General features: G+C 36.9%; 1 protein-coding gene across 6 annotated transcripts in view; it reads left to right on the top strand.

Moving 5' to 3' along the window:
• LOC149794364 (uncharacterized) overlaps positions 1 to 18,049 on the top strand; it is a 78,481-nt gene that overhangs the window by 11,804 nt on the left and 48,628 nt on the right. For all 6 annotated transcript variants that reach the window (XM_089968535.1, XM_089968532.1, XM_089968531.1 and 3 more), the window contains exons 2-6: positions 1,277 to 2,063; positions 3,138 to 3,240; positions 6,031 to 6,176; positions 12,836 to 12,985; positions 13,337 to 13,431. In XM_089968535.1, coding sequence (XP_089824661.1) covers positions 1,291 to 2,063; positions 3,138 to 3,240; positions 6,031 to 6,176; positions 12,836 to 12,985; positions 13,337 to 13,431 — 1,267 coding nt within the window. In that variant the 5' untranslated portion in view covers positions 1,277 to 1,290. The remainder of the gene's footprint in view (positions 1 to 1,276; positions 2,064 to 3,137; positions 3,241 to 6,030; positions 6,177 to 12,835; positions 12,986 to 13,336; positions 13,432 to 18,049) is intronic.

Below are 18,049 nucleotides of genomic sequence, written 5' to 3'. Positions count from 1 at the left end.
AGACGACATACAATATCAAAGAATTATATTCGTTTTCTTCGTTTGTAGATATGGACTTTGCATAATGATTAACAGTATTACAGTCAACAAGTCACTGAATAGAGGTCAAGCAAAATAAACGGGATTTTAATGGAACAATGTATTATATTACAATAACGCAGTTATTTGTATAAACTGTACCAGTTTGACACAGTCCTTGGCTAATTTAGTGCTCTTTTTATTAAAATGTAACATAGTATCACATCTAGTTTTGTTGCTTGTTAACTACGCGAGGATTTGCGTCCAATCCCACCACACCATACCCCAGCCACGTACGTTAAAAACAAACTAATAGTTTAATGGTATCTAAACGCCTTTACAATTTCTCAAAATCTTTCATTGAAATTTACGACAAAATATGGCAGTATCCCCAGTTTTTCTTGGTATGCCGAAATGTTTTCGCATTAAGATAAACAAGTTTCCATTTTAGGACATTTAATGGCTGAATTCCATCCTAGTTTACCAGTTGACTATATATATATATATATATATATATATATATATATATATATATATATATATATATATATATATACGTGTGTGTGTGTGTAGAGAGAACTATAGATCATTATTAAATTCACATGGTTCTTGCATCCATACGACCCTACCTGCTGTACAATAGGATGGAACGTGTAGCGTGGAAAAATAGGAATCGAAAGAGGGAACCCTCTAATACTGTTAGTAACAAGGGAGTGTGCTCGATATTTCTGCTTAAAATATAATTTATCTATACAGAACGGGTCCAATTCAGTAGAAATTTGGCTAAAGTTGAAAGGCCATCACGATTGTAACAACTTTCTTGTTTACATATTCTATTTGATTCAAAACGTATTTGATATATTCAAGGATAAGGATTTTGACTATAACGAAGTCAGTTATCGCGTAAATGTTATTCACATTTTCTAACGGTTTATATTATTTTAATTGATGCCGCCATTCAACATTTAGTGTTTTGACTAAACAGTTAATTCAAGTAAGAAACTAAAAAAATACGACAGTTAGAGTGGGCATATGTTTAAAGCTTTGTTATGTCTTATCAGTCCCTAGATTTGATAGTGTTTCAATGGACCAATATAAATAAATGACAATTTCGCTGCATTGATCGTCATGAATCCAAATCTAAAATCCCCGTATGACTTTATTTCAATTTCGAACACTGAGCATAAAATGCACCAATATCGTTCATTCCTATTTTGATACATCTTAACATGTTGCAATGCATCTTGTGTTTGCCTAGGTTTATTGACTGAGATGTACAGGATAACATCAAATCCAAGTATAAACAGCTTTTACTTCAAGGGCCGATATCTTTATCCATATGGAAACTCACCAGCTATTGATCTCACAGGAGGCTGTGAGATACAACAGGATGTGGATTTCCTCTTACTAGCGTGTGGTGATATTCGTAATATTCTGTTCACACTCAAGACTCTAGATGACCTGAATATAAAGCCCACAACTCTCAGTTTTCATGTTAATGATATTGCAGATGTCATCCTCGCCAGGAATTTAGTTCTTCTTGCTATTTTGGACAAAATAGATCCTGAAGAAAATGAGGACATCAATTTTCTATGGTCTGTATGGTATGACATGGCAATATCAGGAGAATCCCTACAAAAAGTTAGGCACATATTCAAAGAGCTTATTCAACACGGACATCCACGGGTAACATTCATGACACAGGAATGTAGCGAAGAAATAAAAAATGTCTTGAATTATTGGTTGGAAAGAAAATTTTCCCTCAAACGCATCACGCATAAGCGAAATGCAGAATTTGAAGAACGTTTGGTAAACGCAAAGGAGACGGAAAAAAATATCATACCATTTGCACTTTATGGGGATGCTCACTATAGAAATTGGGCACAGGAAGTTGGATACTTTGTGGAAACAGGATCAACCTATAGGGGAGAACATATGCAAAGGTTCAACAATCTTGTGGCAAATCCAACACTGATCTGTCCTCATGTAGATGGCTGGAGGGTTCACCCTAGTGGAACTCCTTTCCATTCATACAAGCTTTTTGGGTAAGAATTTCCTAACATTAATAATGTAACAATGCATTAAGTGTTATTTTTATTTATACATTTGATTTTTTTGGGGTGGATTTTGAAAACCCATACGTACTGAGCAAAACTTTAAGTAGTTTTTTCTACAGAATTAGTATCACTTAATATACATGAACTATTACATGGATCAAATAATTTTACATTTCAAAAATCGCGTATCTTTCCTTGAGTAATTTGAAATCCACGGTTCGATGCCTACATTATTGTTCATTCATATATTGGTGAGTAGAAAACCTCTATCAAAAACTTTGCTGTTTCATATATCTATGATTGAAAACTTAAGTTTTTACACATTATTTTCCTTGTTTTGATTGACATCAGCTTGTACTTGTGTACATATCTGCAACAATTTCTTTTTCTAAGCTGAACATTTGTCGGTGAAATTGCCTGCTCGAGGTGGGTAAAGGTATGATGTTTCTGAATATATGAGGGATTTAATGAAGTAGTAAAATAAAACATGCTATTTTAATGCATTCGGTTGAAGCGTTTGAGAGATGTTTGCTTAAAGGAGGCAAAACATGTAAAAAGGAGTCGTATAAAAGGCCCTGGCTTGTGTCTACTTGCTCTGATATTTGCATTTCAGATTTAAATTGTGCAGTGTTAATAATGCCATGCCAGTTCTTTTGGGTATTCCATATGTTTTGCATCACCACTGAGTATAATGAAATCAAATATGCACATTTGGACCTGAAAATGCTCTTTGTGAATGACCATTTAAAAAGAGTCCTAAAACGACGATTTCACAAATTATTATGTAATTTCAAAAGAAGAAATGGTTATAAATGAAGAGTCATAATAAAACAAATAGGAACAAATGAACACATATAATTTAATGACTTCAGTTGGACTCATGGCATCCCTAGACAATTTTAAAAAGACATTTATCGCCGTTACTTTGATTAGAAAGTTTTGTACGATTTCAACTGCCTTCCTTTATAAAATCTAAATCTAGACATTTGAGTTTTGCTCTAAAATCACTTTTAGTATATACGCAAATTAACGGAACAACCTTCATTTCTTTCTACGACACAGGCTGACGGAAGGAAAGAGCCTTTTTGAAAATTGTCTCTCCCAGTTGAAGATAATGGTTCAGGCATGGAAGAAGTGTAGTGCAACAAATAGTCCTTGCCTCTCGGTAATTTGTCACAGTACCAAACCTTCACACACACTTATACTGAGATGGCTATATAAACAACGAATTCACAAATTTCAGTTCCTTTTACTGAGATGTGTCTTTTTGCACACATTTGTTTTCGTATTCCTAAATCAAAATACACAGAAGTGCTCTTGATAAGGTGCAATAACATTCGTTCAAAGGACTTCAAATCACTCTCTTGTTCTACCTCAATCATATTTATGTTCTTAAAGATTTAGACGGTTTAATATTGACGTTTTATGTCTTCATGTATTGCTGCAGTGAAAGTAGGTTGGTCAGTCGAAGATAAGACACATATTATCTGTATATGTATCAAACTGCAATATACACATATTAACACAATAGTTAATCATAAATAGTTTAATATACGAGAACTATATATATATATATATATATATATATATATATATATATATATATATATATATATATATATATATATATATATATATATAAAGGGATAACGACAGATTCTTGGAAGTTTTCCTCTTATAGAATATTTGCAAATACAATGGCCGCGAGAAATGAATCTTACAAAGCTCGTTGTCTCCAACCAAATATCAAGTCCCGTTGATCCTTCCTAACTATATCTCTCACACATAGAGGGACGGACCGAGACAGAGACAGAGACAGAAGAATACAATGAGAGAGTTAGAGTGAGAGAAAAAACATCAATTTTAAAGTCATATATGTTAGATTGTGATATTTCGTTCTGAACGCGTATCGGGTAAGTACACCGGCATGCTTCTATAACTAATATAGTACAGAAAAATATTGCAAGAGTGTGTTTGAGGTACAGACAAGCTAGTCAAGCGAAAATTAAAACTATACTAAATGAAAAACCCTCTTGGGTTTATACACACATCGATCGATCTGGTGAAGGTATTTGGATCTATGATCCATAACATTCCTTTGAAGTGGACTGCATCCAGCAGGAGTCAACGTGAATCAAGGGTTTATTAAGATAAATGTAATCAATCCATAACGAGCAATGAAAGACTACTTTTAACTAGCCGACGATGAAAAATGGAGAAAATGAAATGATTGATCGGGTACCATTTATCTTGTTCTACTACCACACAACCCATAAGTAGGTCAAACTATCCAGAAAACTGGACCATCTTTGAATCGTGTGACACATAAAGTTACACCTCCCGCAAAAACAAGTAGTAGCCTATGGCAGTAAAATAAAAAAATCATAGACATCCAGGCCAATCGCTGCCAGGAAATACAGACCGCAGCATCCACCGGAAACGTCCGCGGCATGTACGACGGGATCAAAAGAGCACTCATCCTCACTATCACCAAAGTCTACCAGTTGAAGGTACCCAGAACAAACCAGTAGTAGCCTATATCAGACCGAATAGAGTTACAGACATCCTAGTCCGTATAAATTTAGTATCAATCATATTACAAGATCATATTTATGCATATGGGTTTTAAGGTTATAATATGTACAAAACTTATAAGTATCGAGTTTGTCATTGCAGGTACTTGGCGTGTGTCGCAATGGGTAAACCAAACTCTGCAGTTTGAAATAACCTCGGCTAAAAATAAACACTGTATGCGGAAGCGAAACCAGAGTACAATGTTGGCTCATATATAAGGCATAAATATCTTACCGCACACATTTGAGTGACACATCTGGATAGATGGCGAGTGTGTGTGTATGTGTTTTGGATTTTTAACCTAGCGTTAAGCCTTTAACAATCATATCGCTACGATGTCTGCAGTGTGACAGTTTATAGTGATCTATAACACTGGGGTATCATGTCGCAGACATCATTTCCCACCCAATCACATTATCCTGACATCGGGCCGACCAGTCCTAACACTGACCTCTTAAGTCTTTGGTATGGCTCGATCTGGGTTCGAACCCGCGATCTCCCGCATCCGAGGCGGAGGCTCTAACAACTAGGCCACCATATCGGTCGATGGACGGCGATAAGGCTCCTACGTAGGTCAGTAAGAACTAGGTTGCATTTTATCATTGCGATTCCAACTAATAAGTCGCGACATCATCCATAATCAAACAATACTTCTTTTAAGCTGCAAATATGTATAGTCTTTTTGAAATACAGCGCATTTGTTTGTAGTTATATCCTGTCTTATTTTTGCTAGGTATGAATTATAACGTTCTAACGTATTTAGGTGATATTAGTTACATTCTATAACAATTTGCCCCATATTATAGTGTACTCGTAGAGAAAATGTAGGACCCAATTTAACACGTTTCTGTCTGTTTTATTTATAAAATCAGAGTTTGAGGCACATACATAAGGTTTATAAGCAGACATTGAACCAATAGTTTTAGAACGTTGGTGCGTGGGAAGAAAATTAATCTCTTTAACGTGACAAATCATTTACATGATATAAGCATGATTTCATGCATACAATATTTCCCAACTTGGAATAGTCTGGATCTTTTCTGTAGATATCGTGTTAACGGTATTTTTGACAATGATTCATTTAAACGTTCATTTATCATTGTTAATTAACACAGCAATTTTACTTCGCAATACCAGGATATCTACTCACATTGAACAAACCATTTACAAACTTTTAGAATTTTTCGAAATATAGTTTCTTTAAAACAGAAAAACTGTAGATATGAAGATGTTACATGTGTCTTTTGAACTGCCTGAATCAGAATAATATCAAACTGACATAAAAAATTGGTAATAAAATAAAAACCCTATTTATCTGGTCCCTTTCTTAATTAGATTTATATTGTTTACCTTTCTTCAAAATGAGTCATTTACATTAAAGGTGTCATTTTGGCTTGGTGATTGCTTGACGCTCTGCAATCACACCCTACCATCCGATGTGAAGTTTGACTTCATTCATACATCTAATATTCAAGACCACGTGGGCTTACTGAACCTTCTTGCATCATGCTCAGGCCGATTGAAATCGTAAGCATAAAAGCCACAATAATTATGAAAGTCAGACAACAATAACTGAAAAGGTCAAAGAAACTGTAAATATTTTGTTTGGTGCATAATTTAAATGTGAGAGTCACTTAACGTTCAGTGTTCATCGAAGTATCCTTGCTGCTCAGTTCAAACACTGTTTTTTCTTAATATGATTTCAATATTTAAATAATTACAAGTTATTTAACTATGTGCATGTGTGTGTGTGTGTGTGTGTGTGTGTGTGTGTGTGTGTGGTGTTCAAAGTACGCAAGTAGTATCCTTGTTTGTTGTTGAAATTCAATTGATATTATGCAAGGTGTAACTTTATAAAGAAAATTATTAATGCAAACATTAGATGTAAATGTTGTTCCAGGAAATAAATGTTGCTTTGTGCAATTAGAAAGAAATTTAAAATTACAATTATTTCTCAAACGCAACTTCGTATATTCATATGAAACATTATCTGGCATGAAAAGGAAATAGGTTATATGTGCGTTACAATAGGCAGAACTTATGCAGTATCTTACTCATTTGTTCATCGTAAAAGAAATGCTAAATGGGAATATAAGTGCTGAAGTTTTTAACTTTTTGTAAATAAGCATGATTGCAGGCAGGTATGTATTAGTTTTCATCATAATCGTTTTCGTCTTCTAGTTCTTATAACTTTACTTGTATTTTGTGAGGAAATTCCTATTTGATTATTTACTGGTACATAGCAAGTTGATAAATTAGTCTAATTTTGTATATTTCCAGTAAAACTTATTATTTTTAAAGTGTGATAAAGAATTTAATCTCTCTGACCTATTTTCGTGTAAATTGATTCATATTATACACCCCCATCCACCCCCTATATATATATATATATATATATATATATATATATATATATATATATATATATATATATATATATATATATATATATGTGATGTGTTCATGCACATGTAGAAGAGGGGTGTAAGTAACTGTCAAATTGAGAAAGTGAATGAAAACGATGGTTTTGTATTATTAACTTGTTTGATGAGGTTGTAAAATTAAATGTGCATACACCAGCCTACTCTTTCCGACATCGATAGAGTTGAGAGGAAAATAGAGAGTGAAAGGACCGAATACCCTAGGTCAGTCATGCAAATATTACAAAGTCAAAGTATATGGGTACATAATTAAAACAAAGACAAAAGTTGTGTTTGATGCTGGCCACTTTCGTGATTTTGTATTGAACATAAATTATATTAGTGAACCAAAAAATTTACAACATAACTATGTGGACAAAGTCTATAGCGTAAACGTGCTACGAAATTGAACAATGAGACAGCGTGTAATACAGAAATTTTTTGAGGCTGCAACCGCCATTAACAGAAATACAGCAAATAATAGAGCTTGCTGTATTTCTGGCAGCCACGAAAAGGTAGGTGGGGCAAAGAACAAAAATGTCCAGCATCAAAGAAAAAATCAATGTTGATCAAAATTAAACAGGTGTTTTCTGTATTGCAGGGGCAGTAGATAACCCTCATATTCCCCTGTAGTTAGGATATATCCTTTTGCCTAACCTTATGTATTTCTTAAATGCATCTGAAAGGGCATATTGGGTATTGAAACTGGGACAGAGAATTCGGTCAAATTGTCTGATGTGAACTCTTTATATAGCGACCAAGCCCGCTTATACGTGGTTTGTGTAGCTGGGTGTAGGAAGTTTTTAAGCAAATGGTCAAGCGTAAGCATCGACGAGTCTGTTACGTATACCCAGTATATGTTATGCCCTAACCAATATATTTATTTTAAAGCAAGAGAGTACAAATTAGCAAATGAAATGCATGATTTTTGTGTCCTTGGAGGATTGCTTGTTTATGATTTCAACTAAGGCTTGATTGTCAGTGTGGAAATAGATACATTTATTGGATAAGTGTTCTCCCAAGACCTCAACTGCCAGAACGATGGAGTAGAATTCTATAAGCGTTATATTTTGATATGCCCATGTCTGATCCCAGATACCATATAAATAGTGTGTGCCTAGGATGGCACCGTATCCGACTGAGGCAGAAGCATCTGTGGACAAGTCCAACGTGTCGGAGGTCAGCCAAATATCAGGTAATAAAAAAAATCTACCGTTAAAGCCGGTTAAAAAGTTTTGCCAGGCCCTTAAATCTTTCTTTACCTCTATTGTTAATCTAATGTGGTTTTGAGATGCCAATTATCAAGTTGATGAGTCGCCTAAGAAAAGCTCGTCACGGCAAAATAACTGCGCAAGAAAAGTTAAGAGTACCTATAATGGATTGCAGCTCCCTGAGAGTAATTTCATTTCAATCCATATATAAAAGTACGAGTTTATTACATTTTTCTAGTCTGTCCGTGGGAAGGCGAACCTCCATTCTCACGGAATCCAATTCGTATCAGAGTTGCGTCATGGTTGTTGTCGGGGCAAATGTTTTATCCGCAGCCATAGGAACGCCGATGTCGGCACATACAGTCAGGGAGAGATCGTGCTTATGCTGGCATTGGACACCAGTTGCATCTAGTATCAAAAATCGCCCAAAATATGCGTCATGTGTGTTATAGATAACTTTGTGTTCGTTATCCATTGAAGAGAATTGCTAAAGGTCTCAAATATCTGGCAACTGGAACTACAACCCATTGGTAAGTATTTGTCAAAATACTACATGTTGCGCCACAAAAAGCCAAAACAATGATATTCCATGGGACAAATAGGAAGAATACGGAAGCATTTCATATGTCTGTTTTTGCCATAAAACACCCCATACCCAGCTGTTTTATACATGTAGTGGCATTATCAGTGCCTTCGTAATGTACTGCTTATTGTTGAGTTGGAATTCCATCGTTAACCGAATCGTCCGGTGGGAAGTAAGGGTGATGAATTAGTCAGGAATTTTCTTTTCGACTAGACCATGGGGCGAAATGTGTAAATTGAGAAATGGTTATGTACGAAAAGGCCATGCAAAGCGACCCGCTGACAATTATTTCTGTATCTTTTCTTCAGTAATTTGGGCATTAGTTTGAGCTGATTTCAGATTATTACATCGTGTGTTTACAATGTCCCCTTAAACCTCACATGAAAACCTTTTGAAAACCTAAATGCAGGAATTACTTTGTAGCAGGATCAAAATCGTAGAGCAAATATTGCAAATGGTCAGATTTGACCGGGGTGGGCAAAGGATCAGCACTATTTGCGACAGGTTTCTTGTTGTTCGGGTTAGTGGTTCGAGGTTGTTTGGATCGTTGGAAACGATAAAGCTGGTTGTTAGGTCGCTGCAAGTGCTGGCTGTATTGTGGAAGTACCTTAAAGGCAGAGAAATTGGTTTGGGACAGCGAATGAATGAGTGTCCCCCTAAAAAATTGAAGCACTTGTGCTGAAAATTGCATGAAAATCCCGATGAACAATGATCGCTTTTGTGGTAACTAAAACAAACTCCTTTCGGATACTTTATGTTTGTAATTTGTGAAGGATTGTTTTCTGTGTAGTTTTTATGACTCGACACTAACACAGCCTTCATGTAGAGTTCTAGATTCGTGGTACCCCATTTAGCTTCCCCTTTTGCAACCAATTGTCTATATTTTTCATCATAGTACCTCTAATCAGCGCGTCTCTCCTCAAGTTTAAGCACAGTTTCCGTGTGGTTGGGAAGAGAGGTACTACCAGGGGATATTTGTCACATGGGACACTAGTGAACCTGTTCCAAGCGAGAATCCACTGTCCTATTGTGAGATGGACGTTCCTAATGTTTGGGACAATGGTAAGTACAGGACCAGTACTGTGCGTATCTAACTGAAATTTGAAACCAGCATCCTGCGAGTTATTCATGTGGGTAGAAAAATCTATGTATGAGCCCGCCCATATGTTTGCCTTAACTTTATCAGGGATTAGAGTTGATGGTGTGACCGACGAGCTTACAAATTTTGACTGTGAATGCCTCCCGGAGGCAGAAACGATTTGGACAACGTTACCTGTATCCACAGCTGTACTTGTAAGTGAAGCCGTGGTTTCCACTATGGCGCGGGAGACCATGGATGCTGCGTATGTGTTGTCTGTTGCTATGGAGGGTCCAAGTTGAAACCCAGTTTGTAGACTATTTTTCGTGGACGGCCTGCGCATAGCTACTAGCTGATCATAATTGTCATGGATCTCCTGTGTCACTTGGGTGGTGAGCCTTCGCTGGATGTTCCAGGTTGAGGGTTGGCGGCCGTTGGTGTTGACAACGGTGCCTTCTTTCTGGGCCTATTCACCGCCTCTTGGATTTTGGATCTTGATGGTCTCGCTGTCTTCACTGCCATTTGGGATGCTGCCGCAGCTTTCTTTGTAGGGGGCATTCTGTACGGAACTATCTGGTAAACACACAGACCAGTGATACGGAATCAACTGGTAATCATAAAATCCAGTGGTACGGAACCAACTGGTAAACACACAAACCAGTGATACGGAATCAACTGGTAATCATAAATTTCAGCGGTACGGAACCAACTGGGAAACAGAAGGCTAACATAAAATCCAGTGGTACGGAACCAGCTGGCTAACACACAATCCAGTGGTATGGAACCAGCTGGAAAACACAAACTAGTGGTACGGAACCAAATGAAAGAAAAGGGTCCTACTGAATACTGCTAAGCCCGAAAAAGCCACACAAAGCCTCACAAAACCATGTAAAGTCAAATCAAAAAAGTGCACTTACATTGTCAATTACATTGATGAACAAACCAATCAAACCGAAAGACCACCTGTCAACACAGTTATGTAGAACGAAATGACAGAAAATTGGGCGACAAAGTTCGAATTTCGAACAATCATAAAGTATTGACAAAATATGACACAGTCATGTTGGAAATGTTTGTTATTATTCCACAAACGGCTCCTATGACCGACCATCGACAGAAAATGCAATCTTCCAATATATGTTACAACGAGTTGTCAATTTTTATCTACTTTCGCTATATTCGACACCGCATAACAAAGATACACAAAGTCAGAAAAAGTCTTATTAGGAAGGTGCACCTATGCTGCAATATCAGACCGATGAATAAATCAACCAAACCGAAAGACTAGGGTTATACATATATCCCCATTAATATTCCGCGAATTGGTAGATAAATTAATTTGGATATCTGAACTTAAGTGCAACAATTTGGCACACTAATGCTATACTATTTGAGCTGTTGAAGCTTGCAACAAACGTGGAGTCGTTTGCAAATCCTATTCGAAAGTATTTTAACAGTGTAACAAGGAAAAGAGACGGACAAAGTACTATTAGGCACATATGTTGATGAAATGAATTTATGCAAGAGACGATGGGAAGTATATTTACGTATAGTTTTATGGTTCTCTGGATTAATTTTGCGTACGACAGAGAGATCGAGCCTGATAATTATGTCGACTATTCTGCCCCCAACCCTATGCATATACATTTTAGAATAGCGCCGAATATTAAAATCGGGACGCAATCGATCATCTATTTCTGATTTCAAATGATGCTGCAATCTTGTACAGCTAGAATGACCCAGCATGAGTGTTACGTAATGTATAACAAAAGAAACGTTAGCAGAGTTTGTGGAATGGAAACAAGTTAATGTAAGTAAATACTTAACTTTCAGGACGACTCGTCTGAGTCAACATTTCAGGAAACGAGGAAGGTAACTAACAACGTGAACCTCTAACAACAGAGTTAAAAATTTCTACAGAAAAAGAAAACACGTCCACACCTCAGAAGGAAATTGGCTGAACTGACGCCACAGTCCCTTGCAGAGAGAATCCCTCAGCGCGCAGCCGGTGCGATTGGCTGGACAGAACACGTGATTAAAAGCTTTAAATATATTGGCCCTTGACAGAGCGTTACACGACAAATCTGGTGGGAAATTGTAGACCCAATCACACCTCCCATAAATGTCCTTACGCAAGCGTATATATATATATATATATATATATATATATATATATATATATATATATATATATATATATATATATATATATATATATATAGTGCGTATTGCACTTTTTTGTATACAACAAGGAAAAAGCAATCCAACCTGAACAATAGTAATTATAAATAAACATATATTGGGATTTTCGGAAACATCTACATTTATGTTGAATGAGTAGTATTTCAACAAATAGTCATAGCAAAAGAAAACGATATTTATATTGTCAGAGAAAACAATACAAGGCATAGTTCAATAAGCAGACAATAGTAAAGGAAGAGGACATTTGTACTATTGGGGACAACAAAACAAAGTAACAGAATTAAAGTAGAGATAATATGATGGAACTGATATTATATATCACATATAATATGTAGGAAGTTGTTTTGAGAAGCAGTGTAGTGAAATATTGTAAACAAGTGTCATGTTTGCACTATCAAAAGAGAACAATGACAGCAAACACAAATGTGTGAATAAAGCACAGAATTCTTTGTTAGAACAAGAATAATGACTTTGTAATTTTGAAAACTCGGGCAACTTTGAGAACACTGTAATGCCTTTCCCTGGAAAAGAAGCGGGGGAAGTACATTCGTGGGTAGTAACTGTTTTGAATAAAAGCATCCAAATAATATTGATTATACATTGCTCTAAGTTAATGATGTGTTTTCTCGTTCTGAATTTTGTGCGTTATCTACTGCATATTGTTTTAATTGGGGACCAATTATCTTTTCTAGATCTGGGGTGTTGATAACGGAATCTTTACTCTGGGCAAATAAATTTTCATCCGTGCAGGAATACCTAAATGCATGTATTGGCATTCCACCCACATATTTCCCTACTATATTTGGTTTGCGTGTGGCAGAAGACTTCACAATGGGTACAAGGTAATTATACGTTAATTCCCTTTTGAAACATGAATAAGCGCTGATAAGATAATTTATATTTAAGGGACTCTAAATTGTTTTATTACTTCTTTTGGATCATGTGGAAAGGAATAGCAGATGTCACTTATTTTCGTTGTCTCACATCCTTTAACATGAGGATACCTGTATGTATTATGTTGCTATATTAAATGTTGATAGTTTAAGTTTTACAAGTCAGATACGTTAGGGGAGATCCCAGATGAAACATTGTGTTCTGCAGATCCCATGCATTAAGCAAAGGTGTCTGCTTTAAATAAAATCAGTGTTTATTAAATGACCTTCATTCAACTAGTATTCTTATAATTTACCCAGTGAACCCAGGAGTGGCTTCCTGCACGCTGGATCAGAAATGGTTACTATTCGTTGGCTAGAAACTGGAAAGGAAGCGGAGCGAATCAGTATATATGGTAGGAAAATAATGATTATATATTTATAAGTCTTTTATGTACGTTGCTTAATATTGGAGACAAGTACGAAGAATATGTTGCTAAAATGATTCTAACAAAACCAAACTCTCGAGTTGATGCTTTCGTGCATGCTGTTCATTCATTATATCAACAAAATATTTAATAATCTGGAACATTTAACTCAAAGAAAATCACCTTTAGACTGTTCTGTGTAATTTTGTATGAGATATATTGGGTCTCTTTCGAGGTTTTTACACTTTTATCCTCGACTTAGTAGTTCAAATAAATCATGCCATAATATCACATTCTGATAGCCGATCATCGAAATTGCTTATTTTCCGAATATTGAGGCGAAAACATTTCCTCCTTGTATACATATTTCCCATATCCACACGGAACCCGAATGTGTCTAACGTTCGCTAGCACAGTATATATGAATGCATGTGCAGCTGCTCATAGTACAAACTAAAAGTTACTATCAAATGAAATATATAAATAAAATACGCCGCCACCGCATTTTCCTTAGTCAGAAATCGAGGCATATGGAAGTTAATATTGAAAGTTATATTTACTCTAAGTACAGTGGAATGTACTATCTATGTATCCCATTGGAGGATGTATGCCAATATGCAATACAATTATATATATAGAGAAAAATATTATAATTACAAGTTAGAAACTGATATTTGACATATATGGAGAAAAAATATTATAATTACAGGTTATAAACTGATATTCGACCCCGCTTACGGTACCATTTGTATTGCCTGAGAATATCAACTCCCACATCCTATTTCCTGTAGCTGGAGCTGGGATGGCAACATTGTATGGCACAATCTTGAACCGTTCGCTGGGTTAAACCACAATGTTTACTGCAGAAATTAGGGCCATATTGTCATCTTTATAATATACTGAGACCTCTAAAAGCATCAAAATTTCATCTTTTTAAGTTCCTTTTAGCATTGAAAGCATTGCAGAATGATGCATTTGACATCCGGGTAATTTTTCAGGTATTATAGAAAGCTGACGTTCTCATGCAATCTACGTCAGTAGTCTGTACAGTTGGCTGCCTGATCAGATTGGTATAAACGGTAGTGCAAGAGAACATAAGGCAGTCGACGCTGCACTGTGGTCGCCAGTTGCTCAGTTGAATAAGTCCACCTATTATAGTAACGTTAGAACACCAGCTCCGCTATCTTCTGAATCCAGTACCAAAGAGACAATAATCGTCTTTTCCATCTATATTATATTGCCCAAGGACAGTAAATCATGCCCATTACATCCCCTTGATGCTAGCGATGAGGTCAGGATGGTTCTAAAGTAACATGATTACATATATTCGGAGAAACACAGTTTATTGAGAAATTTTCGTTCTCTTTGAAATAGGTTTCCGGATCGCATTAACTTTAGGAGAATAAGTAATAGCATCCTATTTATGGCATGTGGATCCTTGGATGACAGATGGGGTGCATTTTGTTTTGAAAGATTACCCGCTATCCTAGCTTGAGAGTAGCACAACCGATAGTCCTGTGACATTTGTATAGTATATATAGACTATGATTTTCCTGTCAAACCAGCAAACGCGACAATTTAATCATGGGTTGATTGGATTGGTGTCAACTATGTCTAGTGGTCATCTGTGCAACGGACATTGAACCTACCAGATTTACATATTGACTCTGGAAAGCTAGATCTCGGAGATGAAAGCTGAAGATGGTTGACTGTCTCTGATCGAAATCTTATGTTCGATAGCAAGGTCCACAAAATTGCTTAAATCTCCTGAGCTGGGGCATTCATAAGTTGACTCTGTCATTGAATTAGGTGTTCCGTTTTTAACCAGAAGAAATAGACACAATTTTTTTCCGTGCACTTTAAGTTATGCCAGAGAGCAAAAAACAGGGTCTTGTTTGTGCATATGTATGCAAGAGGGAGGGTGTATCTCAACTTTCTGATTGCACACTGACCGCAACCTCTTTTTGTCTACAAAGCCTGGCTGCGTCATTACGACCGTATAACCATCTGATCTGAACTGTACATAATTCGAGTCTATTGAGTGGGCATGCAACTTCTTACATTCATGCTGAAGCTAAAGCTATCGAGAACATTATTTGTATGATAGTAACTTGAGCAAGGTTCTGATTAGAGGCTAAAATTTATCGGAACTGAACTACGTCAAAATCCAAAGATAGATTCCTCTTTAAAGGCTATCGCAGCCAACCATTTTCCTTGAAAAGCATAAGAAAAAGTATGTCAGCTTAGGGATAAAAACACTTAGAGGAATGATGTTGAGTTTGCATAAGTTCTTGAATACAAGCCACTTTTCCTCCTAAGCCTTAATAATGGTTGGCATCCTTGCTCAAGAGGTTATATCAACAATCCACAAATCTCCTTGGACAAAAACCAAGTAAGGTCATCTGAAGAGGATGCATGAAGGAACGACCCGGCTGAATCAGATTGGCTGTCGAATTGGTTATTTCGAGAAGCTGAAAAAACTCTGTCAATATGATATACTCCATGTTTGAAACGGACTCTATGAGTTCAAAGATCCGTACCAAGTGAATGTGGGGCAGTGGTACAATATTGAGATTGGTAAAAACTCCATACCCATGTGGCCGAAATATTGGGATGCATGACAGTTGGAGTTTTCCAGGTTCGCCATAAGACCTAGATGACTCTAAAGGAATTGGTATAGAACTTACCATATATTTCTGGTGCATTGTTCCAATATGCTGCCAGTCATTGTAGATGAAGTAGACCTAAAAGAGAGATGATACTTTTTAGAACCTTTGCAAACGTCTATAGGCGGATGTTTACACCCAACGAAAGGATATAAAACTGGTACATGTTTCTTTGGGTGAACGTGGACGGGAATATATACATCCGTTAGAGCTACACTGACGGCAAACTCGCCAACTCTGATGGAGAGTCAATTAAATCGTGTCGTCTCCAACATTGTTGGCAGAAAAATGTATTGATTGATATGGATTAGACTCATAATAGGCCTGAATTGCCGTAGGTCTTTTTTACAGGAGAAAACCTGGAATAGAACCCCGAAGAATTTGGTTTTCATAAAATCTCCTACAATAGCTTGTCGATAAGCAACCAAAACATCTGCTGCACGATTGTTGACTCCTGCACAACGTTTGCAAACGAAGCCATAAACTCCAAGGTATGATCATTACTCGCTTTATCGGCAAGCTGAAAAATAGTTAACGACGCCAAGTCTAACATTGATGATGTGATATCGATATTACCTGTTTCAAGTTGGCGTCAAAGACATTTAAAGACAAAACCTACAGGACCTGACCGTCCCGTAGGCGTGGCAAAACGGACTGATCTATATGGAAGATCCCAGCATATACCACATTGCACGGCAATATAGGCCTGGATGCTAGATATGGTACTGAAGTGATCAATGTAGACACAATGTACGATTGTCTGGATTGATGGATTACTTGGTCGGCAGCCGGGACGGCATTATAAAACATCACGTAGTGATGAAATGGATCATTAGATTCGGTCAAACCCCATGCACTTGTACTTACAGGCCTGGTGGTCACGCTGGGACATGCGGAGATGGGAAGCGGCGGAGAGAACTTATATCCAGCCGGACAATCTGAAAATGGGGGGACGCTCCCCATAAGGTCCAAAGTACCCATACACTTAGGAGACGGAAATAGGGGCATTAATTACCACATATTTAATAACTGTGCCTTGGCCTACTGAACTAGTCGACGCATCTCCAGCTGTAACGAAAGCGAAGTCGGCAAAAATCACAGCCCCTTGCTCTTCCTATTAGGATGACGTAATGGTTGCAGTCGGTATCGTATCTTCATGTTGGGTACGAGGAGGGCTCAGTAGCGTCCTCTAATAAGCTCGTGGCTATTACCGAATAGGGGTAAAGGCTTAATAAGACCGACTGCTCTGTGCGAGACTTGATAAGTTTCTCTTTATTATTAATGCTCTTCCGTAAAAATGTGAGCATAATATTCCCGACCAAAGAGCGCAGATACTGCATGTTACAGACGGTGCACATGTGGTGAAGGCGAGGTACTCGTCATGCGTGACCTCATTGTTCCTAAACATTGTTTGCATTTGGTACATTTTGTAATCATATTTTAAGTGAAATAACAAAACCGAAAATTAATAAACTAACAACTCAAACCTGTTAATAAATCGCAAATCCAGATTTGTTACTAAACGATTGAACAACAAGCAATGAGCTCGAACATAAAAGAAACAATACGCATCAGCTACACCGTGTTGCAGCACAAGGTCAAAATAAATAAAGTCCTCGACTGCGACAAAAGTCAGATAAATATTTATCAAAATCGACAAGTAGTATGTACCACCTAAAGCAGTGTCCATTTAATGCCATATAATCCTACATTTCTGGATAGATAGTTGAAAACCTGGATCAACGATTTACAGACAATTTTCGGGAGGCTTTTCCAGCATAAGACCTACAGAACTGTACCGAAAGCTCAAAATTGGTGTTACCTGTAGGCTGGCTGCAATAGACGGAATGCTCAAGAGTTACTGCCCTTTGCCAATTTAATATACATGGAAAAGATTATTTTTATCTTAGGAATGGATTCAAACAGTAGCGGAGCTTAAT

This window comes from Sinohyriopsis cumingii, chromosome 8 (genome assembly GCF_028554795.1).
Source record: "Sinohyriopsis cumingii isolate HCF-2022 chromosome 8, ASM2855479v2, whole genome shotgun sequence".
In the NCBI taxonomy this organism is placed as follows: domain Eukaryota; kingdom Metazoa; phylum Mollusca; class Bivalvia; order Unionida; family Unionidae; genus Sinohyriopsis; species Sinohyriopsis cumingii.
Note: the sequence above shows the minus strand (reverse complement) of the source record. Positions and strands in the feature narration are given on the sequence as shown.